The sequence below is a fragment of the Electrona antarctica genome (genome assembly GCF_951216825.1).
Source record: "Electrona antarctica genome assembly, chromosome: 6".
NCBI lineage: Eukaryota > Metazoa > Chordata > Actinopteri > Myctophiformes > Myctophidae > Electrona > Electrona antarctica.
The window spans coordinates 14,390,045-14,416,874 of NC_136811.1; the positions used below are offsets into that span (position 1 = coordinate 14,390,045).

At 42.9% G+C, this 26,830-nt stretch overlaps 2 protein-coding genes across 4 annotated transcripts in view; both read left to right on the forward strand.

Moving 5' to 3' along the window:
- The window catches only part of lpcat3 (lysophosphatidylcholine acyltransferase 3), a 35,436-nt gene extending 11,153 nt beyond the window's left edge, over positions 1-24,283 (forward strand). For all 3 annotated transcript variants that reach the window (XM_079503562.1, XM_079503563.1, XM_079503564.1), the window contains 10 exons: positions 644-737; positions 2,668-2,705; positions 6,586-6,764; positions 8,088-8,196; positions 8,442-8,528; positions 12,241-12,407; positions 19,021-19,168; positions 20,318-20,473; positions 21,021-21,151; positions 21,719-24,283. In XM_079503562.1, the coding sequence (XP_079359688.1) occupies positions 644-737; positions 2,668-2,705; positions 6,586-6,764; positions 8,088-8,196; positions 8,442-8,528; positions 12,241-12,407; positions 19,021-19,168; positions 20,318-20,473; positions 21,021-21,140 (1,098 nt within the window). In that variant the 3' untranslated portion in view covers positions 21,141-21,151; positions 21,719-24,283. The remainder of the gene's footprint in view (positions 1-643; positions 738-2,667; positions 2,706-6,585; positions 6,765-8,087; positions 8,197-8,441; positions 8,529-12,240; positions 12,408-19,020; positions 19,169-20,317; positions 20,474-21,020; positions 21,152-21,718) is intronic.
- Positions 24,284-24,929: 646 nt separating this feature from the next.
- Positions 24,930-26,830, forward strand: part of clstn3 (calsyntenin 3) — a 54,397-nt gene continuing 52,496 nt past the window's right edge. The window contains exons 1-2 of the mRNA XM_079502963.1: positions 24,930-25,171; positions 26,274-26,340. Of these exons, the coding sequence (XP_079359089.1) occupies positions 25,160-25,171; positions 26,274-26,340 (79 nt within the window). The 5' untranslated portion in view covers positions 24,930-25,159. The remainder of the gene's footprint in view (positions 25,172-26,273; positions 26,341-26,830) is intronic.

Genomic DNA, 26,830 nt, shown 5'->3' on the forward strand with positions numbered 1-26,830 from the left:
ATGCATGTGTGTTTATGTTTAATCATTGAAATATGGCCGAATGCTAGTATATTGTGTACGTAATTGTTCAGTGGTGGAAAAAGTACTCAATTGTTTTACTTAAGTAAAAGTACCAATACTGCAATTTAGAAGTACTTCGTTACAAAAAGTACGGAATTGAAAATGTACTTGAGTGAAAGTACAAAAGTTTCGGCATAAAAATGTACTTAAAGTACTAAAAGTAAAAGTACTCATTGTGCAGAATGTGCCATTTCACAAGTTCAAAATGTGTACAAAATCTATTGAAAATAGCCGATCTACAAGCTCACAATGCGTCACGTTGCGACGCATTTTGAGCTTGTAGATCGGCTATTTTCAAATGGCCGAAATGTATAGGGTTGAAGTGGTTAATGTATGTAAAAATTAAAATCGCCAAAGTAACTAGTAACTAAAGTTTTCAAATGATTGTAGTGAAGTAAAAGTACAAATTTCGGCTCTAAGATGTAGTGGAGTAGAAGTAAAAGTACTGTATATTGGAAATACTCAAGTAAAGTACAAATACCTCAAAATTTTACTTAAGTACAGTACTTAAGTAAAAGTACTTAGTTACTTTCCACCACTGTAATTGTTATTGATATTTGTGCTTTCCTGTATCTTTCCGCAGGTATACCTGCTGGCAGGCTATTACTTCACGGCCACGGAGGAGTATGACATCAAATGGACCATGCCCCATTGTGTCCTAACGCTCAAGCTCGTTGGTATGTTGAGGAGTATGTTGAGGTGTATGTTGAGGTTGGTATGTTGAGGTGTATGTTGAGTATGTTGAGGTTGGTATGTTGACGAGTATGATATCAAATGGACCATGCCCCATTGTGTCCTCACGCTCAAGCTCGTTGGTATGTTTGGTCTTATGGAGTATGATATCAAATGGACCATGCCCCATTGTGTCCTCACACTCAAGCTCGTTGGTATGTTTGGTCTTATGGAGTATGATATCAAATGGACCATGCCCCATTGTGTCCTCACACTCAAGCTCGTTGGTATGTTTGGTCTTATGGAGTATGATATCAAATGGACCATGCCCCATTGTGTCCTAACGCTCAAGCTCGTTGGTATGTTTGGTCTTATCTCCTTGAGACACACGCCCCTCGTTATCTCCATGTTTTTACTCTCCATCCTTAACCGTGAACCTTATCTGTTATCAATAATGTTGCTTTCAGACTTTTGATCTGTAAAAGCGGCCATGTAGGCCTTTGCTGGTGCCACGTTATTGATTCATCCCTGTTGCCGTAGTAGTCGTGCTGTAGATCTCCCACTACATCACTGTGGGGCCAGACCCATTTTTATGGGTCATGAGTAAATATCTTTATTATTATTATTACTTGCGCAAGCAGAGCGTGTAAGTATTGTGGTCGTGCTGGCTTTTTTTTTATGCGTATGCTCGGAGGTAAACGGTATATACTAGATGTTGACGTAATTCCAATGTCTGGTTATAACTGGCAGTCGATGGTGACGTAATTAGGATATGTTTCAGTGTCTGGTGAATTAAAGGTATGTATGTATGTATGTATGTATGTACATACGTATGTACGTACATACAGACATATTTGTAATCTGACGGCCAAGCTAAACCAGGCTTTTCGCACACAAAACGCGCACGTTTACCCCCGCGCGTGCGTTTAATTTAGGTCCAGTCCTATTTTAAAAAACACACGCGCGGGCCGCGCGTTTAGGGTAAACGCGCGAGAAAAGCCTGGTGTAGCTTGGCCGTCAAACCTATCTTTATTATGTCACCATCAAAAGCCAGTTGTAACCCGACATTGATACATATCTTAATTTACGTCACCATCAACATCTAGTATATACCTCCGAGCATACGCATAAAAAAAGACAGCCGACCACAGTATAGTACTTACAACTTACATACATACGTTACCTGTTACCCAACCAATATTGAAACGTATCGTAATTACGTCACCATTGACAGCCAGTTATAACCCGACTTTAGTATTTAATTTCAATGTTTTACAGAGAGGCTGAGATTTGAAAGTTGGAAGTTCGTAGTAGGCACTCAACAGTGCAGTTCTAGTTATTTAATTATTTAAAAAGATTAAAAAAATATTGAGAGAAATTCATGCAAGAAATAAAAAGAGAATTTCGTGAAAGAAATTGCAGTATTACGAGCTCACAAGCTCGTTGCATTGTGGCTTAGTTGTAGATGTGCTATTTTCACTACTCAAATTTCTCTTTTGGGTCTCGACTCTCGAGCTACAGGGTTTAGGAACCACTGCTGCAGATCTAATGAATTTTTAATTGCATTTTTATAGCAAAGTGCTCAAAGAAAGCGTGGGAAGCGTCCTCACTTCCCACATTCACACACCAATGGTGGCAAGCTCACACCAACCAATACGTTGACAACTGGTTAATTGGTTATGCACTATGACACCTACATTTTACTTTGACCTTGAAATCGGGACTCAATATACTGTATATATATAACACAACATTCCTCCATGGCTGCATTTCACTGTCAGAAAAGCTTGTGGCCCAAGCCACTTGTTGAGAAACCCTGGACTAGACCTTGGTGATCAAGTAACCCAACTAAGCGACACATAACGTATGAATTGTTGTATATTCTACTGATCATGGCAATCGTACTCTGATGCTCGTTGCCTTTTCTAATTGCAGGCTTGGCATTTGATTACTATGATGGCGGAAAGGAACCGGTGAGTTGATTTGATCTCTCTCTTTCCGTTGTGATTGTATTTGCTCTCAGCTGATGTGTTACTGTCTGCCTTGAAGGGATGTATAAATATTTGCAAAAGGCATTCTTTGTCAATCTGCAGCCCTAACTGTCTTTGAATGTACTTTCTCCTGTGTTGTGCTGTATGTATACAGACAGTCTGTGTAACTTACTCTTTCATTCTGTCCTCATGGGGAAGAGAGGGAGAGATTGTGTTTTTGATAGGAAGGCTAAAGTCTGCAGAACAGGATATACGTCGGTTATGTGGCTACGCTAGGTGTTAACGTTGAGCCTGGTTTTCTGTTATTATCACAGGTTTCTATTTCCAGACTCCTTTGCCAGCTTTTGGCGAAATCAATCTTAATATAATTCTTGTTTTGTTTGGTATGCCATCTCCCAGTTTTTATTTATTGAGGCAGATTTCTGGAAATACCGAAAGGGGGACTGCATGAGAGAGATACAGGAGAGACGATTTGATTCAAGGCCGATGGGTCTACGGTTGTGGAGACAGGGGCGTTATTCATCCCTACACTATCTCTGGGCAGATTGGAGTCACTTTAACGTATTGTCCTGCTTTGAAGTGTTCCTTCTTCTCATCTGAGCACTCTCCGTGCTCAGCTGTGGTGCTAGCAGCCCAGCTCAAGTCTGCTGTAACCATTAGTGCATTACTAGGTTGCTCTGTCTTTATTGTGCTTATCTCACCGTCATTTATCTAGGTTACAAAATACACAGGCTTATAGTGGAGACACTTGCTCAATGCCACTTAACTACATTACCTCTCCATATGCTTCACTTCCCTTTGTTCTTAAATAGCTCAAAGCCACTGCAGTTCACTGATTTACTTTGTTGCCTACCTTGCCTTGCTAGTTTTTTTTAATCTTCGCTTCACCATTGTAGAAAAACACCCACATCCTCTAATATTTACATTTAAAAAAATGTAGTTCATGCTGTTGATCCAGAGTGAGTGCAAGCCTCTACAAGCTTCAGTCACTAGATATCAGCTTCATATGCACTCAATAGAAACCTACTAGTGTTGCACGGTATACTGTTGTGTTGAAGGTTAGGAGTGATGGATTTTCACCGATGGCAGAGGCCGATAATCATATATAAATTTTAAACATTAACATAAATTGTGTTGAGCTGTGTCCTCTGCTCCTAAGTGGATGGGTTAAGAAGTGCAATGGGCCTTGCAGTGTTAGAGCCCGGGAGAGCAGTTAGGGGCTAGGTGCCTTGCTCAGGGGCACTTGGACAGTCCCTGAACTGGGGACTTTCTGTCTCCTAGATGGCCCCTCATTCCAGTCAACTGCCCCTAATGTCAGTTGTGCTAGACCAGGGGTTCTCAACCCGTGGGTCGCGACCCCTCGGGGGGTCGCCAAATTATTTTGGGGGGTCCCCAAAATATTTTCAAAAAAAAAAAAAGATTTTTTTTAAAATTTTATTTTCACGATTTTTCAAAAATAGCAGACCTACAAGTTCATAGCGCGCCACTCGGTGGCGCGCTATGAGCTTGTAGATCTGCTATTTTTCAATAGCTAAATTATAACTTGAATTATGCTTAAAACATCAAAAGGGGTTCCCGCCCAAAATGGTTTAAGGTTATTGTAGCAGTCAATTTATATTGGGGGTCGGGAGGGGGCGGGGCGGGGGTCCAGAGACATTGCCAAAGCATTTCCGGGGGTCCCCGGCCAAAAACGTTGAGAACCCCTGTGCTAGACCAGCAGTCCCCAAACCTTTTTGGCCGTGCCCCCCCTGTAACCTCCTGACCTAGCTGACGCACCCCCCCCAACGCTCAGTCTTGTTGCATTTGAACGAAAACTATACATTTTTAATATGATTATGGCAAATAATCACGGAATGTTACTGCACTGAGAGACACGCAGCTGCTGTATACTCCCGCAGCTGCTCTATACATCTCCTTACAACAGTGTTTTTTTGTTTGTGCTAAATAACACCATACAACCACCATTACCCTTTTCATGTCACGCACCCCCTAGAGGGCGTTCACGCACCACAAAGGGTGCACGCACCACAGTTTTGGAACCACTGTGCTAGACAATATTCACAATAATGTAAGTTCATGAGGAAAATTCTCAGTGCAAAGGTAAATGGTCTTCTCTGTCTGGCCTCATTGTTTGATCTTTTCATTAGGAACAGACTACCGGGTATTCTAGCTAAATATCAGGGCAGTCTCTACAGCCCATAATAGTTAAATGGGCTGGTAGGTAGGTGCTAGTTTGTGTTCAGTGTAGATTATGGTCGACTCGCAGTGATATTTGTAACAGGATACGGATACGCTCATTACAGTGATCATTACTCTACCTTGCCTATCGTCTTCGTTTGTTATCTGTTGTCCATTTTGTTTGTCACCCCTCTCTGCCTTGGCTCCTGTTCTGTCTCTCTTCCTCTGATCCTTTCTCTCACTCCACTGTTGTGTTCACCCCTTTCTCATCTGTACGTGTCCTGTCCCTCTATCCTGGCATGGCCAGATAAATTAGTCTGGAACTTCTGTGTGGGAGCTTTTTTCCCCCGAGGGGCGGATTCAAACATCACAGCAAAACATTCTGATAAACCCACCCAATATTATACTACTAGGCCCTGAACAACTTTGGGGGAAGCAAACTTCAATCACAACCGAGCAGAGTTGTGATTAAGACTAATCTGCAGATGTTGTTTTTTTCCACTGACAGATTTGTCTGGTTTCTAGGCTACTGTCCCTCACCCAGTCATTTCTCTCTCTTGCTTCTCTCTCTCCCATCTCCAGCTCCACTGCCCCCCTTTCATGACTCACACAATCCCTCTTTTCTCCCTCAGGGGATATTACTTGGCTCACCAGGGTCAAAGAGTTCAAGAAATTCAATCCCTATCCGAGTGGATGAGATTTGGATTTAGGTGTTAAAGATATTATTTTATGAATCAAATTTAGATTTCTTATTGACATAGTTCTAATTCTTTGATCGTAGATCGGATGTCAAAGTGCTGTTTTTCCGCACTGCCCAATGAACTGCCCAAAATCCAAATATGATGCAATCGGAAAGGGATTCTTCTTCTTTCGTGCATCATCCTCAAATGTCCAACTCAGTATCGAGTAGCCACGCCCTTGTCTCTGGTCCCACGTGGAAGAGGCCGGCCTCCGAAGGAGGTCTGTACAGGGGGCAGGTGTTAATTATGTGCTCGGCAGATTGCTCAGGCTCGCCGCACTCGCATGCTGCACTGTCCGCCAAGCCCCACCTCTTCATTGCTGATTTGATCTGGAAAGGGATTAAAGGTGTTGAACTCTTGGGCCTTGAAATTGGAATGTTCCTGGTTTGATCCCCTGCTCAAGTGTCCATGAGCAAGACACCGAACCCCTATAGCTGCTTCCTGGGGTACTGCTCAGTAACCCACTCTTCATAGTTTATACGAGTTCAGTTTAGGACAGGGGTCCTCAACTGAACTCAACCGCGGACCACCTCTCTGTGGACCCTGGGCAAAAAAAAGAAGAAAAAATTGTGGTTTTTTTGTGTTTTTTTTACTTTACAAAATAAAAGTGTTCTTTGTGCCTCAACACAATACCTCTCATTTGCTGTGAATTTTTGGAGGGGAATATTTGTGAAACATTTTATTTCCATACTCTGCACCCCAGTATTGGTTGGTTGGGAGGGGATCCGATTTGTATAAGCTTGCCTTGGTGTGACTGTACTAAAAAATATAGAGCCCCGCTCTCCGCTGGCCGCTGCATGGCCCGCGCTGCGTGGCATGGGACCGGACCTTAGTCTTTTTCAAAAATTATTAGTGGACCTTCAGCATTTCTAGTTGAGGACCCCTGGTTTAGGACAAAACCTGGTCTTTGACCTTTCCTCTTTCTGACCTCCTCCCTCCTTCAGGAGGAGCTGAATGCAGAGCAGCAGAAAGGAGCACTGCGCACCGTCCCCTCCCTGCTGGAGATGTATGGCTTCTCCTACTTCTATGGAGGCTTCCTGGTGGGGCCCCAGTTCACGCTGCGCAGCTACCAGAGGCTGGTGGCAGGGGAGCTCACCGACTCCCCTGGACAGCCTCCCAACAGGTACAGAGGCCACTCTTGAACATTTTCATGTCACGGACCCCTCAAATGAATATGTATTTTGCGGCGGAAACCCCATTTCAAAAGATTTTTGTGACGGGGATCCTCATACAAGACAATTTTTTTATTTTATTATATTATTTATTTATTTATTGTCAAATAGCTGAACTTCAAGCTCACAATGTCTCAAGTAAAATAACAATAAAATCACATTATTATTATTATCATTATTTATTATTATTTGTTTTTCCAAAGAGCTGACCTACAATCTCACAACACCCCGCAAGGCAACACGTAGTGAACGGCTAATTTCAAGGGTAGTAGTTAAACTGATTTTGATGCTAGATTACCTAATTAGCTGGGGATCCCATGGGACCACATCAAGGACCCCTGGGGGTCCCTGAACCCCACTTTAGACCCCACTTTACAAACCACTGAGGTAAAGGGTGGAGGGAGGGAAGGAGAATGCAATTCACGGTCCAAGAAATCGAAGTGTGGGTGGAAGATTGGAGGGGTTTAGAATGGATTGGATTTGGACAAAAGGGAGGGATCTCTCTCTTTCGTGCATCATCAGATGGCCAGCTTGGCATTGTGTAGCTATGCCCTGGTCTGGTCCTACATCGAAGAGGCCGGGTTCTGGAGTTGGCCTGCGTAGTAGGGGGCAGGTGGTAATTAAATGCTCGGCAGTCTGCTCAGCCTCGCCACACTCGCATGCTGTCAGCCAAGCCCCACTTAACCCATTTTGGGCGGGAACCCCTTTTGGTGTTTTAAACATTATGTTATAATTTAGCTATTGAAAAATAGCAGATCTACAAGCTCATAGCGTGCCACCGAGTGGCGCGCTACGAGCTGGTAGGTCTGCTATTTTTGATAAATCGTGAAAATGTGTCGCAAATTTGGAATATATATATTTTTCAGAGCGAACGTTTTTAACTCAAATCTTTGCTTCTGGGGAAGTCCCTGGAACAACATAATTTCAGATGGGGGTCGGCGGCCAAATACATATCATTTTTGGGGTTCTTGACATGAAATATTGAGCACCACTGACATATAAACATAGGTATTTCAGATGATTTAGAAGACATTTTTTTTAAATTTCGATGTCGGGCCTAAATGGGTTAAGGGAGGGATGAAGAGATGGAGGATGAAAGAAGGGATAGAGAGAGGTAGGTAGCGGACCGATGGATGGCAAGAAAAATAGAGGGATGGACGAGGTAGGGAGCAGAACAGAGCGTAGATCAGCACTGCAGAGACGAGCCCTTTCTGTCCGTCATTGACATCATTAACTTCTCTTTTTCTCTTTGTCACCTCTCCTCTCTTTCCCAGTGTTCTTCCTGCCATGAAACGCTTCTCCCTGGGTCTCGTCTGTCTGGTTATATATACAATATTCAGCCCTCACTTCGAAGACAGCTATTTTCTAACGGATGAGTACGAGGTGAGAACCGTTGAACAAGTCCACTTTTTAATTCACACTCCGTGAAGTACGCTCCACTTTAGTGTTGTGCTAAAATGTCCCCTTTTTATGTTCTATAACGCTGAAGAAATGCAGGCTGGATGATGCATTGGCTGACACTGTACTTTTGTACACTATGATCGTCATGCACTCACTGACTAATATCCTGTTCAATGGCTCTAATGTATTTTGTTTCTAATGCCAAGTACCTGTATCTTTTCAAACAGGCCCAGCCTTTCTGGTATCGCTGTGTATTCATGCTGATCTGGGCTAAAGTTATGCTCTACAAATATGTCAGCTGTTGGGTTATAGCGGTAAGTTGTTTCTTGACTTTAGTCTTTATTACTTTTGTATTACTTATTATTATTATTATTATTATTGTTGTCCAGGGAAAGTTGGCTCCTCATACTTTGAATGCTCTCCCTTTTTGAGGGGAGCCAGTTTTATTGTGGTGGGTTGTCCCTTTTCATCAGGCCCACCTTTGTGATCCAATATCTCCAATGATTCCGCCGCTGTGTGCCAACTTCCGGACCCATCAATTGTGCTGCCGTTAAACATTAAAGTTAACGCCGCCCAAACTGGAGGCAGTTCAGTTCTATACACTAGGGGCTTCCCATCTCAATCGCAGTAAACATGCAGCGCTAGGAGCTGCCTAATACAAACGCAGTCTACGCGCACAGCTAGGCGCTCCCTGTACAACCGCAGTCTACTCTACATACACAGCTAGACGCTCCCTGTACAACCGCAGTCTACTCTACATACACAGCTAGACGCTCCCTGTCCAACCGCAGTCTACTCTACATACACAGCTAGGCGCTCCCTGTACAACCGCAGTCTACTCTTCATACACAGCTAGACGCTCCCTGTACAACCGCAGTCTACTCTACATACACAGCTAGGCGCTCCCTGTCCAACCGCAGTCTACTCTACATACACAGCTAGGCGCTCCCTGTACAACCGCAGTCTACTCTACATACACAGCTAGGCGCTCCCTGTACAACCGCAGTCTACTCTACATACACAGCTAGACGCTCCCTGTACAACCGCAGTCTACTCTACATACACAGCTAGGCGCTCCCTGTACAACCGCAGTCTACTCTACATACACAGCTAGACGCTCCCTGTACAACCGCAGTCTACTCTACATACACAGCTAGGCGCTCCCTGTACAACCGCAGTCTACTCTACATACACAGCTAGGCGCTCCCTGTACAACCGCAGTCTACTCTACATACACAGCTAGACGCTCCCTGTACAACCGCAGTCTACTCTACATACACAGCTAGGCGCTCCCTGTACAACCGCAGTCTACTCTACATACACAGCTAGACGCTCCCTGTACAACCGCAGTCTACTCTACATACACAGCTAGACGCTCCCTGTCCAACCGCAGTCTACTCTACATACACAGCTAGACGCTCCCTGTACAACCGCAGTCTACTCTACATACACAGCTAGACGCTCCCTGTACAACCGCAGTCTACTCTACATACACAGCTAGACGCTCCCACTACAACCTCATGCCTCTTTTACACGGCGACCATCTCCAGATAAAACGGCAAAGTCCTGTTGCGTTCTCAATTTTTATTGACCCTTTACACGAGAACACACACTTTATGAAAACGCTATAATGTCGCTAGGTGGCGGTAACGGGCTGCCAAATAGACCAGTCACCCACGTACAAGAAGAAGAACCCCTTCACGCCACGGGATGGTTATATTCTTTTATAATAGAGCGTCGCAGTCCCGCCCCCTACCATGGACCAGGAAATGAATCCCAATGCATTTTTCCCATAGACATTTCTTAAAGTATTTATTTAAAGACGGTTACGCCACGGACAAAGCCAACTCGAGTCGTGACAACTCATGACAACACAAACAATATTTTGGACAAATAATTACAAAGAAGAAAAACAACAAAAAAAGTGTTGTAACCTGCCGTTTTTTTCTTCTTTCTAATTATTTGTTCGGCCCAAAAAATTGTGTTTGTTGTCATGATTTGTCACGACTCGAGTTGGCTTTGTCCGCGGTGTAAACGTCTTTAAATAAATACTTTCTGAAATGTCTATGAGGAAAATGAACGGAGAATAATTTCCTGGTCCAGGGTAGGGGGCGGGACTGCGACGCTCTATACATTAGGCTACATAAACGCTGCTGCCGTGGCTGCCGCCTATCACAAGGCTTTTTATTTACATCATGGTTTTACATTCACCATCGCTGATGAGCAGCGCTTTGTAGGCGAGGAGGGAGGCTTGTTCAGGAACTCCATTATATCATATATGGCTCTGCATCAATGTAATAAACATATGCGCTGTGAGCCATGATGTCATAAGTTTTGCGGATTCACCGTTTTGCCTGTTTACATGGAGAAGGGATAAAACGGCGTTCTCAAAGGTTTCCACTCTGGAAGGTGGTTTCACTTTGTTGCGTTTTCACCACCTGAAAACACCATTCTCATCTAAAGGGACACCAGAAAACGATACTTTATTCAGCCGTTTTCTATGAACACCGTTCTCCTGTAAAGACCACCTCAGTCTACTACACACACAGCTATGGGGCTACCCAGTACAACCACAGTCTACTACACACACAGCTATGGGGCTACCCAGTACAACCACAGTCTACTACACACACAGCTATGGGGCTACCCAGTACAACCACAGTCTACAAACATGACTAGGGGAGACTGTCACGCTGTAAACACCGCTAGGGGCTGCTGCCCAGTACAATAATCGTCTACTGTTTGATGAATGAGTAGCTTCACTGACTGGAGCAGTTGATGCTGAAGTTACCAAATTCAAGAACATTTCGGGGGGCCCATTGGCCTAATGGTCCAGGTGCATGCCACGTATAGGCTCTGTCCTGACAGCGTGTCGTGTGTTCGAGTCCGTTCATGACGACCTTTGCTGCTTGTCTCTCCCTGTCTCTTCCTCCCTCTTTCCTGTCTGTCTTCACTGTAACTATCAATAAAGGTACAAAAGCCAAACAAATCTTAAAAAAAAACAAAAAAACATTTCAACTAACTTCGTTGATGCTTGGGAAGACCACGTCTCATTCTCCCAATATCAATTTAGCTGTCTCAATCTCACTTCTCTAACCTCTGTCACTGGTTCTCCACTGTTGTCACACTGTCTTGACAGAATACAATATTGCCTTGAACATAACCTCGGGACCTAATATAATAAGCTTAGACTTAGACGGAACATTGATTCAATCCACTAGTCGAGTGTCTGCGCCCCAAATGTGGACACTGTCCAGAATACAGACAAGAATACTACAGGTCTGCTTTGCATACCACACTCATTGTGCACCCATCACCACACCAGGCTTTGCATACCTTTCCCATACATTCCTCTTCTGGTAGATTTTCTATGGCACACCTTGATGAAGATGTGCACTCACTGCAGTTTATCTGGTTGTGCACTCACTGCAGTTTATCTGGTTCTGGAGACTAACGGTGTGACTCAACTAGTCTAGCCTTTAAATCTTAATGGTTTTTATTGGTTACTATTTCTGCGTCCAGAAAAACATGTCTGTCTAACCATAAAATAATCATGCCATTGTCTCTCATTCACTCGTCTCAGACTTAAAAACAACTCCACAACATATCAATGTCAAATATCAAACTGTCCGGACTCCAAAAAAGAAACTTACAATCTTGTTGGCAGCATAAATATTTGGCCTATCCATTTGACACCCCACACACCCAGTTAATGTAACTAGGTGAAGGCTACATAAACGTCATAGCTGAAATGTCGGCACGTCAAATAAATGTTTAGAGTTATTATTAGCATTAGGAGGTGCATGAGTCCATTCTATACATTGGTTTGGTATCATAGCCTTACTTCTAACATTTATAGTGTCTACGGTATATTACAACGCCACCATTCACCCCTGACCCACTCCATGGTCAGTATCAAATTTCTGTCTCGTATATTTTGTTCCAAACCACATTGCCTCTCCCCGTGCATGCCAGCTGCTGTGCACATCCAGTTTGACTCGACTGTGCCGTCTCTGCGTGTTTCAGGAGGGTGTGTGTGTACTCGCTGGCTTGGGCTATAATGGAATCGGAGAGGATGGAGAGCACAAGTGGGACGCCTGTGCCAACATGAAGATGTGGTTGTTTGAGACCACGCCTCTTTTCACGGGAACGATCTCCTCGTTCAATATCAACACCAACGCCTGGGCGGCCAGGTCAGTGTCTCGTACCAACTGTCTCTGTCTCTCCCTGAAGGCTCTCTTTCTCTCCGTCTCACCTCAACCACCTGTCTCTCTGCTGGTCTCACCTCTTTTGAGTTGTCTTACCTCAACCACCTGTCTTTCTGTCTGTGCCAGGTTGTTTTGCAGTACTGTAACTTGATCTACTTGGTTGGTAACTGTTAAACACAGGGTAAGGAGATGTCATTCATTGTGTGTCGTAGGCAACATCGCCTGAGTAATGAATAACCACGCCTCTTGGCTAGTTTTCTCTCTGCCACATAAACCTAAAAGGTCTCTCATTCACACTGCCAAAGATAATAATGGTAGCCTACATGGTGCTTGGGGCAGGCGGATATCTATTCTACGTCCGAGCATAGACATGGTAACGCCCCGCCTGCCTCTGATTGGCCTACCGACACTGCCGGCCTTACCAGACTTTCCTCCGAGGTGGATAGCTATATGCTGGATAGTAGATAGATAGATAGATAAGAGGTTACTCTGTGGTGGGAAATAAATAAATAATACAAGTACGATATAATACCATAGACTGTATAATACAAGAGAATGACAGCTTGGCACGCACGACAGTAACTTTATATGTTTTGTAGAAGAGGCAAACTAATATATTTATGCCGTTTATTTTACATTTGTGTAAACTTGAAACATTATTGTACTGTAAAAAGGTCTCTATTCCCTTGATCTTTATCTTTTTTAGTATAATAGTAGTTTACTATAATTAGATTAATACATGATAATCAACACTAACACTTTAATTTAGAACACACCCAAATCAAATCATACAAATACGTGTTCAATCAATCATTCAATCAAAGTAAACCACGTTACCATGTCTATGCTCGGATGTAGAATAGATATACGCTTGGGGCAGTGGCTCACAGGCTCAGTGGTCTCACTGTTGCCTCACAGCAAGATGGTCTTGTGCTGCTCAGTTAATGCCTGTTGCTCCTTGTAATTAGGATGGGTTAATCAAATGCAGAGTTTACCCACCTAAAGTGTAAGGCTGGCTAAAGTCAGTTGCTGGAAATTTAGTTGAAACAAAGTTTTCTAATAGCATAGTGTAAAGATCTCTAAAATATACTTGAGACTCAGCTGCAACAGTTTAAAAGCACTTGAAACTTGTTTGAAACTCTACTGCAACAGTTGCAAACATCTCAACTAGTGAAATGCAACAGCCAAAGCATTGATAACATGCCAGGTGACTATGTCAAACTAATGACTGTTGGTATTTCATGTGAATGACTCCACAACATGGACACCTAATTTGACAAAAATTGGACAAAATAAATTGTCTTTCTTTTTTCATACTGACGTGTGAAAAGCTTAGCTAATTTAGTGGAATAAACTATTGGCTGCTAAATCAAGACGGTTGCATGCGACTTTGATTTTTTTTTTAATTGGTTCATGTATCTGTCAAGTTGCATGAAAGTGATGTTCCATGCACCGGCAACTATAGTTGTGTGAATGTTTCACTGTGTAAAGCCAGGCTAGGCGAACTCAAATCTAAACTCAAAACCAAATCAAAACTTGGTAAAGTGGCGGTGAGGGCCACTGTCTTTATGACACGTAGAATCAAAACATTGTGGTTAAAATGGTCACTGATGTAAGTAGTTAGGAGCCCTTATGACGACAGTGCAAGTTTAGAGTAAACAACATGAACTTTAATAAACTGACAACAGGGTAAGTGGTCAATTAAATGGTGCCAAGAAAACAAATAAGTGCTACTAGGGGCGACCTGATAGCAAAGCAATTAGGACACATACTGTACCACACAATGCCCAATCAGTGAGGCCCCAGTTTGATTCCTGGCCAGCCGGACCATGATTTGCTGAATGTCATTTCTCTACTCTCCACATTTGCTGTCTCTCTTCGCTGTCGCTTTTAAATAAAGGCATAGAAATGCCGTACGAAAAAATACTTTAAAAGGGAATGAAAAAACAAGTAAGTCCTAGGCCTCATTCACACGTATCAAACACAGATCAATCAAATGTTTGGTAATTTTTTTGTTTTTTTTAGGCCACCACAATGCTTTTCCAAAGGGAGTCGCATGGTTTGACCAAACATTTTTGTTTGATGGGGAAGGGGGGGGGGGTCGGGGGGGGGGGGGGCATAACACCACCAGCAATCAGCTATCAAACACAAATGTTTGGTCAAACCATGTGACTCCCATTGGGGAAAAAATGACATTTGTTTGATATGTGTGAATGAGGCCCTACAAGGTAACTAGGTTTGCAGGTACACATGACACCAAAACTAGCATTCGTCTAAATAACGTACTTGGCATCTGCGGACAAGCAAACGGGTAACATGCATCTACATTACATACTGTACATGGCATACTGTATGTGAACAAGTAAACATAGCATATCTAGATGACCCAGAATCAGGATTGACAGTAGCTCAGGAGGTAGAGCGGATGCTTGGGGATTTGGAAGTTTCTGGGGTTTGATCCATGGCTTAGGATCAAAGTGTCCTTGAGCAAGACATTGAACCCCTAACTGCTCCCAATGAGCAGGTTGGTGCCGTGCATGATTGCCTGCAAATGTACGTGTGACTAATGCACATTTGTAAAGCGCTTTGGATGGAAGGCATTATTGCACCATTTACCATCTATCTGAGAGGTGAGGTTGCAGACGGCGACAGAAGATAGGGAGTGAGTTTGCAGTCTTCTTGACTGATGGGGGAGGTCAATATACTGAGAGCCAGGAGGGAGAAGTGTCTGATAGGGAGACACAGGAGGAAATGTAGCAGGATTTGATCCTTGGATCACAAGAGGCTATTTGCCGCATTTAACTAAAAAGCTGTTGGTGTTTAGCTTGCTGAAATGGTATTTTATGGATGATGTTCCTACTCTTGTTAGCAGGGAAATAGTCGGAGGCTTTTTTTGTTCTTGCTATAAAAAAATTGCAATTCATATTATATTTTCCGTTGGCGTCCATGCGTTGTGAACCGTTGATGTGATGAAATCCCAGTTTAGTTCCCTCTGCCCACCCCACTAGTTTAGAGAACGACTGTGACCACCTGAATAAATCATTACATCGAATCAAGTACAGTACTTTTCAATCCCCCAAAAACAAAGAATAGTGAATGATTTAGTGCCTGGAACATAGGCAGAAAATACTGTATTGAAGTTATAGTCGTATTGTCATCAATCTTAACGTTATCACCTAAAAACAGGTTTTGTTCGACCGTTTTATTTTATTACTCTGAACCAAGCAAGTATATGTTACATCAGACCCCTCAGCACCCTCCACAGCCCAAATGGAATGTTCCTCTATTCCATTTCTTTTAATGTTATGCAATCAGACTGATTCGACTGCCAATCTCTCAGCTGAACACACACACACACACACACACGCACACACACACCTTCTCTCTGCAGTGCTCTAGTCTAAAATGACTGGAGTCTGTCTCATTTCTCTCCAAAAGCCCTTGAATTTGATGGTGGGATGATTAAGGAGTGCTGTGATTTAGTAATCTCACACTTCATATCGCACACACCATACCTGTAACTTTCATTAGCCCCTTTTCTTTTTTTTTCTTTTTTATTCTTCCAGGGGCCACAAGGGGCCGCCCCCGTGTAGCCGCATTGTAGTGTGGCAGTATGTAGTTGGGAACATTTGGGACCAGGCTTATTCTGTATTTATCTTGTTACATCCTAGTTTATCTACTCTTACATGTACCTATCCTGTATTTCATTCTTATTTCTCTACTCTTACATGTACTGTACCTGTCCTGTGTTTCATTCACCTGGATTTCCCCACAGGGATCAATTAGTTTTATCTTGACTTTCGCACCCCTTTAATTTATTTTGAAGGCATTTCTTTCTTCTGGTCTGAATATGGGGGCCAATTACATCACTACTACTGTACTCATGATCACATTGATGGAAGCTGGAACCACAGGGGGAATATCTATACCTGTCACTCACTTCCAGAATGGAGGCAAACGTTGCTATGGCAATGTCAGTCAGTTTGCAATAATGAGTGAGTAGTTGACTGAGGGGTCAATCATCTATAGCTTCTGTTTTATCTGGCCCTCCATAATTTAATAGCACGATCGTTTACCTGTAAATATAAACTTTGTAGCTTTTTCATGACCGCTAGTGACTCATGAGCCAAATTAGAACCCGTAACAAGTCAGCCTTTGTGTCGTCTATGGTTAAGCACACACCTGTTTCACCGGGTCACCTCACTCATGTGGACATATTGTCACAGTACAGACTACAGAGCGAGCAGTCATCCCTAAGTGCAGTCACACTTACAATGTCTGTCCTTGGTCGACCTACATGCTAAACGGGACTAGTTATTTTTAGGCTAGTACACTTTACTACCAACTTATAATTTCTCTGGCACACAGTCAAGCCATTTTGATAACAAAAGGACCCAGTTACATTTTTGGATAAACATTACCTTCGTCAGGACTAACAACATAGTGTTGTTATTCTGCGTACATCACTGTTACGCTGACATAGGATACATTGTTGTGGCCATGATAACAAAGGTAGCTCTTTCTGTCTAAATGGTACAAGGATATATTCACACACCAACCGATTTGAGCTGAAGGTTAACATGGGAGCTTTTAAACAATTTACTATTATTTTCTTTGCTCCATGGCACCAAAGTGTACTGTTTAAAGTCACAGAAGAACCCTCAGTTCAGTCTTCATTGTTTGAGAATATAGATTTCATTTTTTTGCTGTTGCTCTTGTCTTCAGAGCAGTGATTCTCAACCGTTTACATTTCAATTTGATAAACATTATCCCATGGACCCCCATTTTTAGTCGTTATGCCAATTCATTCCTTAATTCTTTCAGTGCCATTGCCGTACATCTAGGTCAATTGAAGCCTATTTTTTGACACTACGCTTACCACCATTGCCGTTGATTAATGGCAATTGTGCTTTTATAGTGCATTAGATCGATCGAGCCATAATGCTACTTACGTTAGCCGGTTAGCTACAGTAGCTATGTTGTTAGCACAGCACTGGATCACCCATCTTAGATCGTCGTCGCCATAATAATCTGTTTCTTTCAATTGCCTGTATCTCCTATTCCTTGTCCCAGATGGCATTTTGGTCAAAACAACGTTTCTTTGACGGCACAGAGCTGGCGATGTGGAGCACTCCAGTGCCCCGGTTTGGATTCATATTGTAAACAAGGCCTGTCCAGGCTCCGTTGAGCTTCCTAGGTTAATACTACTTCCGGTAGACTGGAAATGTGGCTTTTCAAAATAAGAGCTCAAATGAAAAAAATGCTGGCGTGAATTCGATCCTAATTTTTCAATAAATGCTGGCGGATTAAGAGTTAACACACACATTTTTATGTGTTCTCACTGCTGTTGTATCCTACTGACTCACCTGCCAGTGAGGAGCCCCCACTGGGACGACGTAGACTAGAGCCTTCGTCCTACTCCTCCCACCCAACACACCCTGCTGACAGGTGCTGCCACAGCCTGTAGGAATACATGCAGTGGTGAATACCACCCTCCCCGCCCGGCATCCCTCCCCTGAACACGGGCCAATTGTGTTCGCTCAACAAAGCCGGATGTACCACGGTGTATTCGAACCCACAACCTCTGGTAGTGGGCAGGAATGGACTTGGACCCCTGTTTAATACAATTAATTTTTTTTACGTCTAAGAACATTTATATTGTTTGTCTATAATTTGGCCCATAATTCCTTTACTGTAGGTGTAGACTAGAGATACATGTTATTGTACGTTGTAGTTGTGAAATTGCTCGTACAGGTGGTGATGGTGAAGATTACCTATCAATAATTTAGTTGGGAAGCCCATTAACATTGAGAACCAACTAGACTTCTTCATTGAACTGACAGACAAGCGGTGTGGTTCTGGATAATCACGTTCAGATGTTTCCTGTCATCCCAGTTGCTATGCAACAACAACTGCCAGGTGAGAGGAGTGCAAGTTGATAAGTAGCTATGGGGGAAGTTGGTAGAAAAACCCATTAAGTGCTTATTGGTTGGCTGTCCTTGTACAGTACAGCCATGCATGTAGAGGTAAACAGCTCTAAAAGCACCGCTGTTCTGTCATGTTGCACTCCTAATACAACAGAATTGTGTTGTGACTCACTGACTGCATTCGGTGTAACTGATTCTCTCGAATTACGTTTAATTGGATGATTGGTTGCAATGAAACTGACAGGTTCACAGCAGTAACCTTTCTAGGCCATGCAATCTTTCTTTTTCGATACATGTCCCTACTTCACTAAACTAAAAAGGCAAGCAGGTAGAGCAGGCCTATTTATATTATCAGTGGGAGTATGTGTGAGATTATGTGCAGGCTGCAGAATATGTTTTCTGGCGAAATGCTCTTTTCTGTGACTTGCATTAGATCAGATGCAACTATACCATTTTCTCTGGAGAGAAGCAATCAGCTGTAAGTGCCACTGTGATGTCGGCACAAGCTTGTAGATTTTGTTCTTTTTGGCACCCTTGTGCAGTGGGGCATAAATTAATCTTTAGGCCTCTCTTCTCATTTATCTCCTGTCCTCTGATGCACTGATCAGTGAACGGCGTGAAGACAAGTGATGCCCCATGTCATGGCTTTCTTTTGTTGTTTTATTTTCCAGGCATGTGTTCAAGCGGTTGAAGTTCTTGGGCAATAAGCTCTTATCTCAAGTCCTCACGCTGGTGTTCCTGTCTATCTGGCACGGCCTGCACTCCGGATACTTCCTCTGTTTCTCCATGGAGTTCATCATTGTCACTGTAGAAAGACAGGTATGTCACAGGCAGACAGAGGCCTGTCCTTGAAGAAGGGATTGGTAGCTTTGCTATAGTTACTGAACTGAACAGTAATAATTCCTTAGGTTATATGAGGAGAACAAGAAGGCTGTGTGTGCATGCTAACATGAAAGTTGAAGCTCACACATGATAGCCCTGTGAATAACTGCATGAAATTGACGCAGTTGACGCACTCAAACAAGTCTGTCCTCCAAATCTCAATTTCTCTTTCAACCCAACGAAAGGTCTTAATGGTGAATGGTGGAACTTTCAAATTGGAACAAAATTGTGGGTTTTGTTTTCATTCAAAATTTCACTTAATTATGCACAATGTTCTCTGAAAGGATTTCCTACCTCATGCAACTTTCATAAAGTATAATAAAATAAATAAATAAAGTATAATAAAATGGTCCGATTCTGTCGGACCAACGGTTGACGGTTCTTATGTGGATACGTCCCCCCCTGCCATTGTACAAGTTCCATTGTTCACCTTTTAAGATGACTAATTGCTTTGGTTTGGATCAAATCATGGATATTTCATTTTGGACGGTAAATGCTTGGACAGTGCAACATTCTAGAGAGTGATCCTTTTACACAGAATGCTCAACATGCCAGTTGTCCAGCGTTGCTCTAGAGACAAACGGCCAAGCCAGATTTGCAACACACAATGCAATAGACACATTTCTCAATCTATCTGAAATCGGGACACAATGTCTGACAATTTATCATTTGACTTTCAAATTCAACCTTAAGAGATGCCTTAAAGCAAAACCATACTTGGTAATCAATTATCTATCTGCTCAATTTGTCACTGCTCTAATTTTTATTCATATTATAACATTGTTTTGTCTTCTGTACTATGTTGTTATATGTAATGTACTGATAGTTATAAATCACCAATTTTAACGACCTGCTCAGGGACTAGAGATAAAAATGTGCTCTTTGCTAACTCTGGCTCATTGACTCTCAATGTCAAAACTGAAACGTTGAATAGGGTGCAGTGCACTGTCCCTGGTAAATAAATAAATGTTTAAGTGGCACGAATCCACATATCCAGTGTTATATTTGTTTACGTCTAAAACCGTGTGTGTGTGTGTGTGTGTGTGTGTGTGTGTGTGTGTGTGTGTGTGTGTGTGTCTGTCCCAGGCCCAGGCACTGATAAGGGACAGTCCGTCGCTGACCAGACTGGCCAACAGTCCTGCGTACCCTCTCATCTACATAGTACAACAGTTTATACACTGGCTCTTCATGGGCTACCCTCTAGTAGCATTCTGCCTCTTCACCTACGACAAATGGCTTAAGGTACCTCAGCAATTGCACTATAAGAACACACACCATGGACTAAGTCTGCACAGTTTAGTTTTATTTGTGTGTGTGTGTGTGTGTGTGTGTGTGTGTGTGTGTGTGTGTGTGTGTGTGTGTGTGTGTGTGTGTGTGTGTGTGTGTGTGTGTGTGTGTGTGTGTGTGTGTGTGTGTGTGTGTGTGTGTGTGTGTGTGTGTGTGTGTGTGTGTGTGTGTGTGTGTGTGTGTGTGTGTGTGTGTGTGTGTGTGTGTGTGTGTGTGTGTGTGTGTGTGTGTGTGTGTGTGTGTGTGTGTGTCTCTCTCACATTGAGTCAACATTTGAATGTATTATTTTACAATCTAATCACAAATGCGAGTACAAAATGCTTGAAAACCAGTGGTTGTAGACAAACGCATGGAGTCTCCAGAGATAGATGCTAGTTATGCTATCTAGATGTACAGTATTTTGATTAAACATGCAAGACCATTGTCATTACTTCTAAGAAACAACGGCACACGGTTGTTTATGTTTTAACCTTTTTAATTGTCTGTCCACTCTGTTTTCCAGGTGTATTCGTCGGTCTATTTCTGCGGTCACGTGTTCTTCTTGACAGCCTATTTAACCATACCGTACCTCCGTAAGGCACTGGTGCCCAGGAAAGAACGGACTGAGAAGAAGGAAGACTAAACTTCTACCTGGTAAACAAATTAGAACAAACCACCTGTTTTTGCCAGGTGCTTTTTTTCCCTCTTTTTAACCAGTGACGTGAGTGGTACTCTTTTACCAAATCCCAGTCCAACGTGAATTGATAGCTGAGTTACAACCAGACGGTAACGTTATAATTAGCGGTAAACGTTAATCTGTGGTGGTCCATCTGTAATGTATTTTGTCCAGGCTTTGATTGGCACATACAAATATTTTCAATATAGCCCGTACTTCTTTTCAGATTTGATTGTAATGCTGTGACTCTTTAAATTTGAGTTCCTGAAAAGCCCAGAGGGTTGCAGCCAGGGTGGCTCGTGGTGGTTAGTTAGCACTGTTGGCTCACAAGTCACAACAAGAAGTCTTGGTTTGAACCTGACCGTGGGCTCTCTGTGACTCTGTGGAGTTTGCATGTTCCGCTCGTGATCACGTGGGTTTCCTTCACGTCCTCCGGGCTCCTCCCACCAAAACAAATGCATGCAGGTTAATTTAATTTAGCTTTTTTTGCGAAACTCTGCATTATGTAATGTTTTGAATGTCACTCCGTTTTCCTCTCCATGCAGGTCACTAGCTGATTATCCACCCAGGACGCATCTGAAGGGAACTGTCTTAACAAGGAACAGATCAGAAAATATTTTAAGGCCTTTAGTAATATATATTATATGTCCGTGTAAAATAAAATTCTTTCTATATATTTTTTTGTGTTAAAAAAATGTGGGTGGGAGTTTTTACAAACATTGGGAGAAAACGTTTACAGGAAGTGACCGTTGTGCCACATGGGTAATCGTGAGCCAATCAGGGGTGATTTCCTGTTTTTCTTTTGTTCATTTCTTTCTCGTTTTTTTTTTTTTTTTTTGTATGTGGGCGGGGCACAAAGAACTTGAGAGACTGAAGTATTGTGTACACAAAGTTTTGCACTTGCCAGTCACGGGTTTTGAGTCAGTCGGTAATGACTCTGTAATAGTTTTGTTCTGTTTTATTTCCCTCTGTCTCTCTAAACTCATGTGCTCCCCACAGTCACTCATAGTGAACCTGAACAGGGCAAAGGGTTCTGGCACAACAATGTATTTGGCACTTTCAGATATAATAATAATAATAATAATGACATGCATTTTCTTTGCTTGTTTGGAAAAGTAAGGTCTGCTGCTCTGACGGGGAATGATAATATTGGGGGATGGGATTGTGGCACTCACTCGCAAACGAAACACTGTAAAACAACACTGTATACTAACACTCAACAACTCAGCTCAAAAATGGCCTTGTATTTCAATGAATGTTTATACATTTATTCTGGTTTTCATTTGATTTTCTTTTTTTTTTTTCGTGATGAGAGACTTGATTTTATATAGCTATTTTAGGAGGTTTTATGAGAAGAAAAAAAAGAAATTTTTGTAGCTTTGGATAAGGTTCCATCAAAGGGTTTTTCATTGTACATGTCCTGTTAATCCTCTTTATATGGACTTTTCCTGCCAACCACCTTATAATCTCTGTTTACTCTTTGTCTCTCCTACAATAGGCCTCAGCCCTCCCTTGCATTGATCTAATCTACTCTGCAGTGGTTTACATAGACCATAATGCCTTGTGCTTCTACAGTGCATGATACTGTCTGCTTGCTGGCTAATAATGCGCTGGCCTAAATATATGTTCACAAGATACTAAACGGTAAGATGGTCATTTAGACGTTTAGATGAAGACCTTTCAGTTTTTGTCACCTTTTCCCACCAAACGAGATATCTGAAAGAGTACTTGCTGTCATGGAATTTGCTGTGCATCTTCCTTTCCTCTAGGACCTAAATGTCCACTTGCACGCAATTTAACTCAAAATCAAATCAATCAGATTGGATTGCCATGAAATATGCTGATTGCATTCATTCATGGTTCATGTTCCCCTAGATGATGAACCCTGACTATTTATTTAACTGATCCCATCACCTTTAGTGCCACCCTCAGACCAAAATGTCAACTTTGCACACTACTTTAAGTGAATATGCAAACGTCCCCCCCGTCCCCGTCCCCCCGGTGGTCCAGCACAGTGGGTACTACTACTAGGGGGTACTTGTAGGGCTTTTTAAATCTTGTTTGGCAATAAACGTACCTTGCAATGTATTCTTAAGGTAACGCTAAACTGGAAACTGGTCTATGTAAACCACAAAGCAGCTTTTCTTCTGAGCAATCGGAGCTTCAGTTGCATTTCTAACAGGGCACCACATGACATCACTGGCTGTTATGGAGGAGAGGGGCATCTCGGTCTCCACTACACACCCAATCCAGGGATTCAAACCCACATCCGTTGTGTCACATGTATAACCTCTCGGTGACCACTGCTCTCCAGAGTCACTTCTAATCTCAGATCTACACAAATTGGGGGCTGAGAAGCTCTTTTAGGTACCTGGGGGTTGTCTACTATATTTAACTGGAGATCATAAAACATTTTAATTTAATTATCACCATCTTTTTGTATCGAGTGATATGCACTGTTTTGTTATGGTTAATATCATCAGTAGCGCTCTGACCGTTCATCTTGTTTTTTTTGTTTTGTTTTAGTAAGAGAAGTTGGTATGAATCTATACTGGGTCATCTCATCTTGCCAAGGGAAGGATTTTCTATTGGTCCTGGATGGTCTAGTCAGAGGCACAGTATGTGAAGGGAGAGCCACAACTCTGCTTCCCCTCTCAAAAAGAAGGGTTCCATTAAAAATATATAGGCCTACCTTTTTCTTATTTTTTCTTTTTGTGTTATTTTTGGGGGGAGAGTGGGGGGTGCACAAATTGTGAGCATATCTGAAAAAGTCATCCATAAGCAGAGATTTTTCATATATTTATTTAAACATGAAGCTGTATGTATGTAGCCCATATGAGTTTTCGTCCAAATGGTGGATCACTTTCTTTTTTTAATGTAACCCTTCGATTTGCAGAGACGTGTTGCATCTCATTGTAGCAACAACCCCGATTTTAATATTTATACATTACATCAGTGATTATTAATTGATGTAAAGTAATTGTTTCAAGAGACTACTTTTTTTGCCTTATTGCTACCAAATGTAAAATAGAAAAAGGAAAAAAATGGGGTGGGGGGGGTAATTTTAAATACATTTTGTAATGTTCATTAAAATGCTGGATTTAAAAGAACGAGCAGTTTGTGTGTGTCTTTGACTTTATCGTGTGTGTGTGTGTGTGTGTGTGTGTGACACTGTGTTTGTGTGTGTGTGTGTGTGTGTGTGTGTGTGTCTGTCTGTCTGTCTGTCTGTCTGTCTGTGCGCGTGCGCGCGCCATTCCCGTGCACTGCCCTCCATCTGTTTGACAGGAGCACGCACGGGGCAAGAGTGGCGATAATATGACGTAATTTTGCAGTCTGGGGCAGTGGAAGGATATCATGCAGGGAAAAGGGAAGAGGTGGCAGTGCCACTGAAATGTATAGAGTCTCTCATCCCGTACGTCATTTATCAAACCTATCGGTAAATGAACGTGCTGCCTCTGAAATGAATGATTCTGTTGGGTCTGTCTGACTACTAGCCTCACTCCACCCCGCATGCATTCAGCGGAGTGAGTGGAGGGGGGAGAAAATAAGCAAGAACAGCAATTTGGCAGGGAGCTGGTTGGCGAGGGAGGCCTTGAGAGAGAGGGAGGGAGAGAGAGCGAGAGAGAGAGAGAGGGAGCAGAGAGAAGGACGCAGTGTGGGCGGGTTGAGAAACGCCGAAAGGGGAGGGAATCGACGCCCAGCGTAATATTCCCACCGCCCCCCCTCCTCCTCCATCATCATACGTCTAACCGAAAACAAGGGCATCGCTCTCTCTCTCGGTCCTCCGTCTACACACTAGCCTTGCATTAATCTAGTCGGTGTATCGTTTTTTACGAGCATCGCCCTGATAACTAACAGAAAGAAGCAGGACAGTTGCGTCACCTGTGGTCTGGTGTGTGTTTGCTGCCCGTGGGGGACCAGCCAGGGGCGTGAGAGCAGCGGATGCTGCGAGGAGAGCGTCGGGTACCGAACGCATCATCACCATCATGCTCGCCACGGTAATGTGAAATCCACAACGTTGAATGTGCTCGTTTTTATAGCCGTTATACATGTCTCTGTGACATACTTAACTCCGTGCTAAGAATATTGATAAGCAGACGCCCAGACTCTTCGCATGTGATATGTCTGGGCAATAGTAAAACATTGAAAATCGATTGATTGTTGTCGCATTGGCATACGCACGTATGTAGCTTTATAGTCCTGAATTCTACTGATAAGTCTGACTCAGTCTGAATCCTGCCTGACCCTTTTGCACTGCATATCCAGACTAGAGCGCACGGGTTGAATTCCTATGCAGAAAAATCGTTTATAAATGTTGTTTTTTAACCCTCTTATATTTATCTTGAGGTAGGGAATGTGTGTCGCTGCCCTAAAGGATATTGTCATCGTATTATGTCACCTGCTGACACTATGGGATTCTTATAGTTGTGTCAGGTGCAGCTCTGCATTTTTCCTCCACACCACAATTAGGTGTGAAAACACACACGCGCAGGCAGACACACGCACGCACGCACGTACAGTACACACACGACCAGGTGCGTGCATGCTCCATCCATGCAGATGAAACCAAAACTGCACACATGCATTTTCATTTCGCAGGAATGCGCTATATCCACAAGACAATAGCATAGCCCATAGCGATCCAGGAGAACGGGATCTCTCTCGATCAAGGATCCCTTCATGCTGTTGGATTCAGTGATGCGTAGATTTGAGCAAGAGTATCACCAGCGATGCTCTTCCTCCAATATAGAGCATGATATAGCCTGTATGCAAATGCTTTTTCACTGTGCTTTGCTTTCCTCCCCGCACACACACACACACACACACACCATACCTACCTACCTACATACATACATAATACATATAGTATAATGTATACTGTATGTATATTGTAATAATGATATAGAGGCATGGAAAGCTCTTTTTTGCACCTGCAATTTCTTCCAATCCTAGGTCAGATTATTATTATTTTTGTCATGTCTCTCTTCTCCACCTGTGGTGTTGTTATGTGCATGTCTTCCGGTGTTGATCACTTCCTAATGCATGCTACTGTATTCATCCTCTTCTCCTATTCCTCCCCCCTCTCTCTTCCTCCCTCAGATGGACAGAATGAAATTTCTCTCCTTCCTCCTCCTTTGCTTGACTTCGGTTGCCGCTGGCAACAAAGGTCAGTTCCTCCTCCTTTCTCCTGTCAATTGTTGTGTATTGTTGAATATGTGTTTTTCTATCGCCATGGCAGCACAGCACACCTACCATGTGTACGTGTGTCAGAGCAATGGCTATTGTCTGATAATATACATGTATAGGCTGTATTTACTGAAATGGCGTAAAACGTCACATATGACATGCACCTTGGAGAATGCCACATCCGTCTATTGCGCACCTTGGTCCGTATCCTTCCATTTTGATGTATGTTGTAAGTGCACCGCGGGCAAGACCCTCATTGTGTCTGTGACGTGTCTGTGCTCGTGTCATCAGTATTGTGGACAGTCGAGGAAATGACAAATCTTTTTTCTCCTAGTCTGTGTTAGATTTATGATTGTAGATAACAGTGACGGTGATTGAACATCATCGGCCAAATTATTATCACAATGCACGAGAAAGTGACTGTGTGTGTGTGTGTGTGTGTGTGCGTGTGCGTGTGCGTGTGGAGGGGG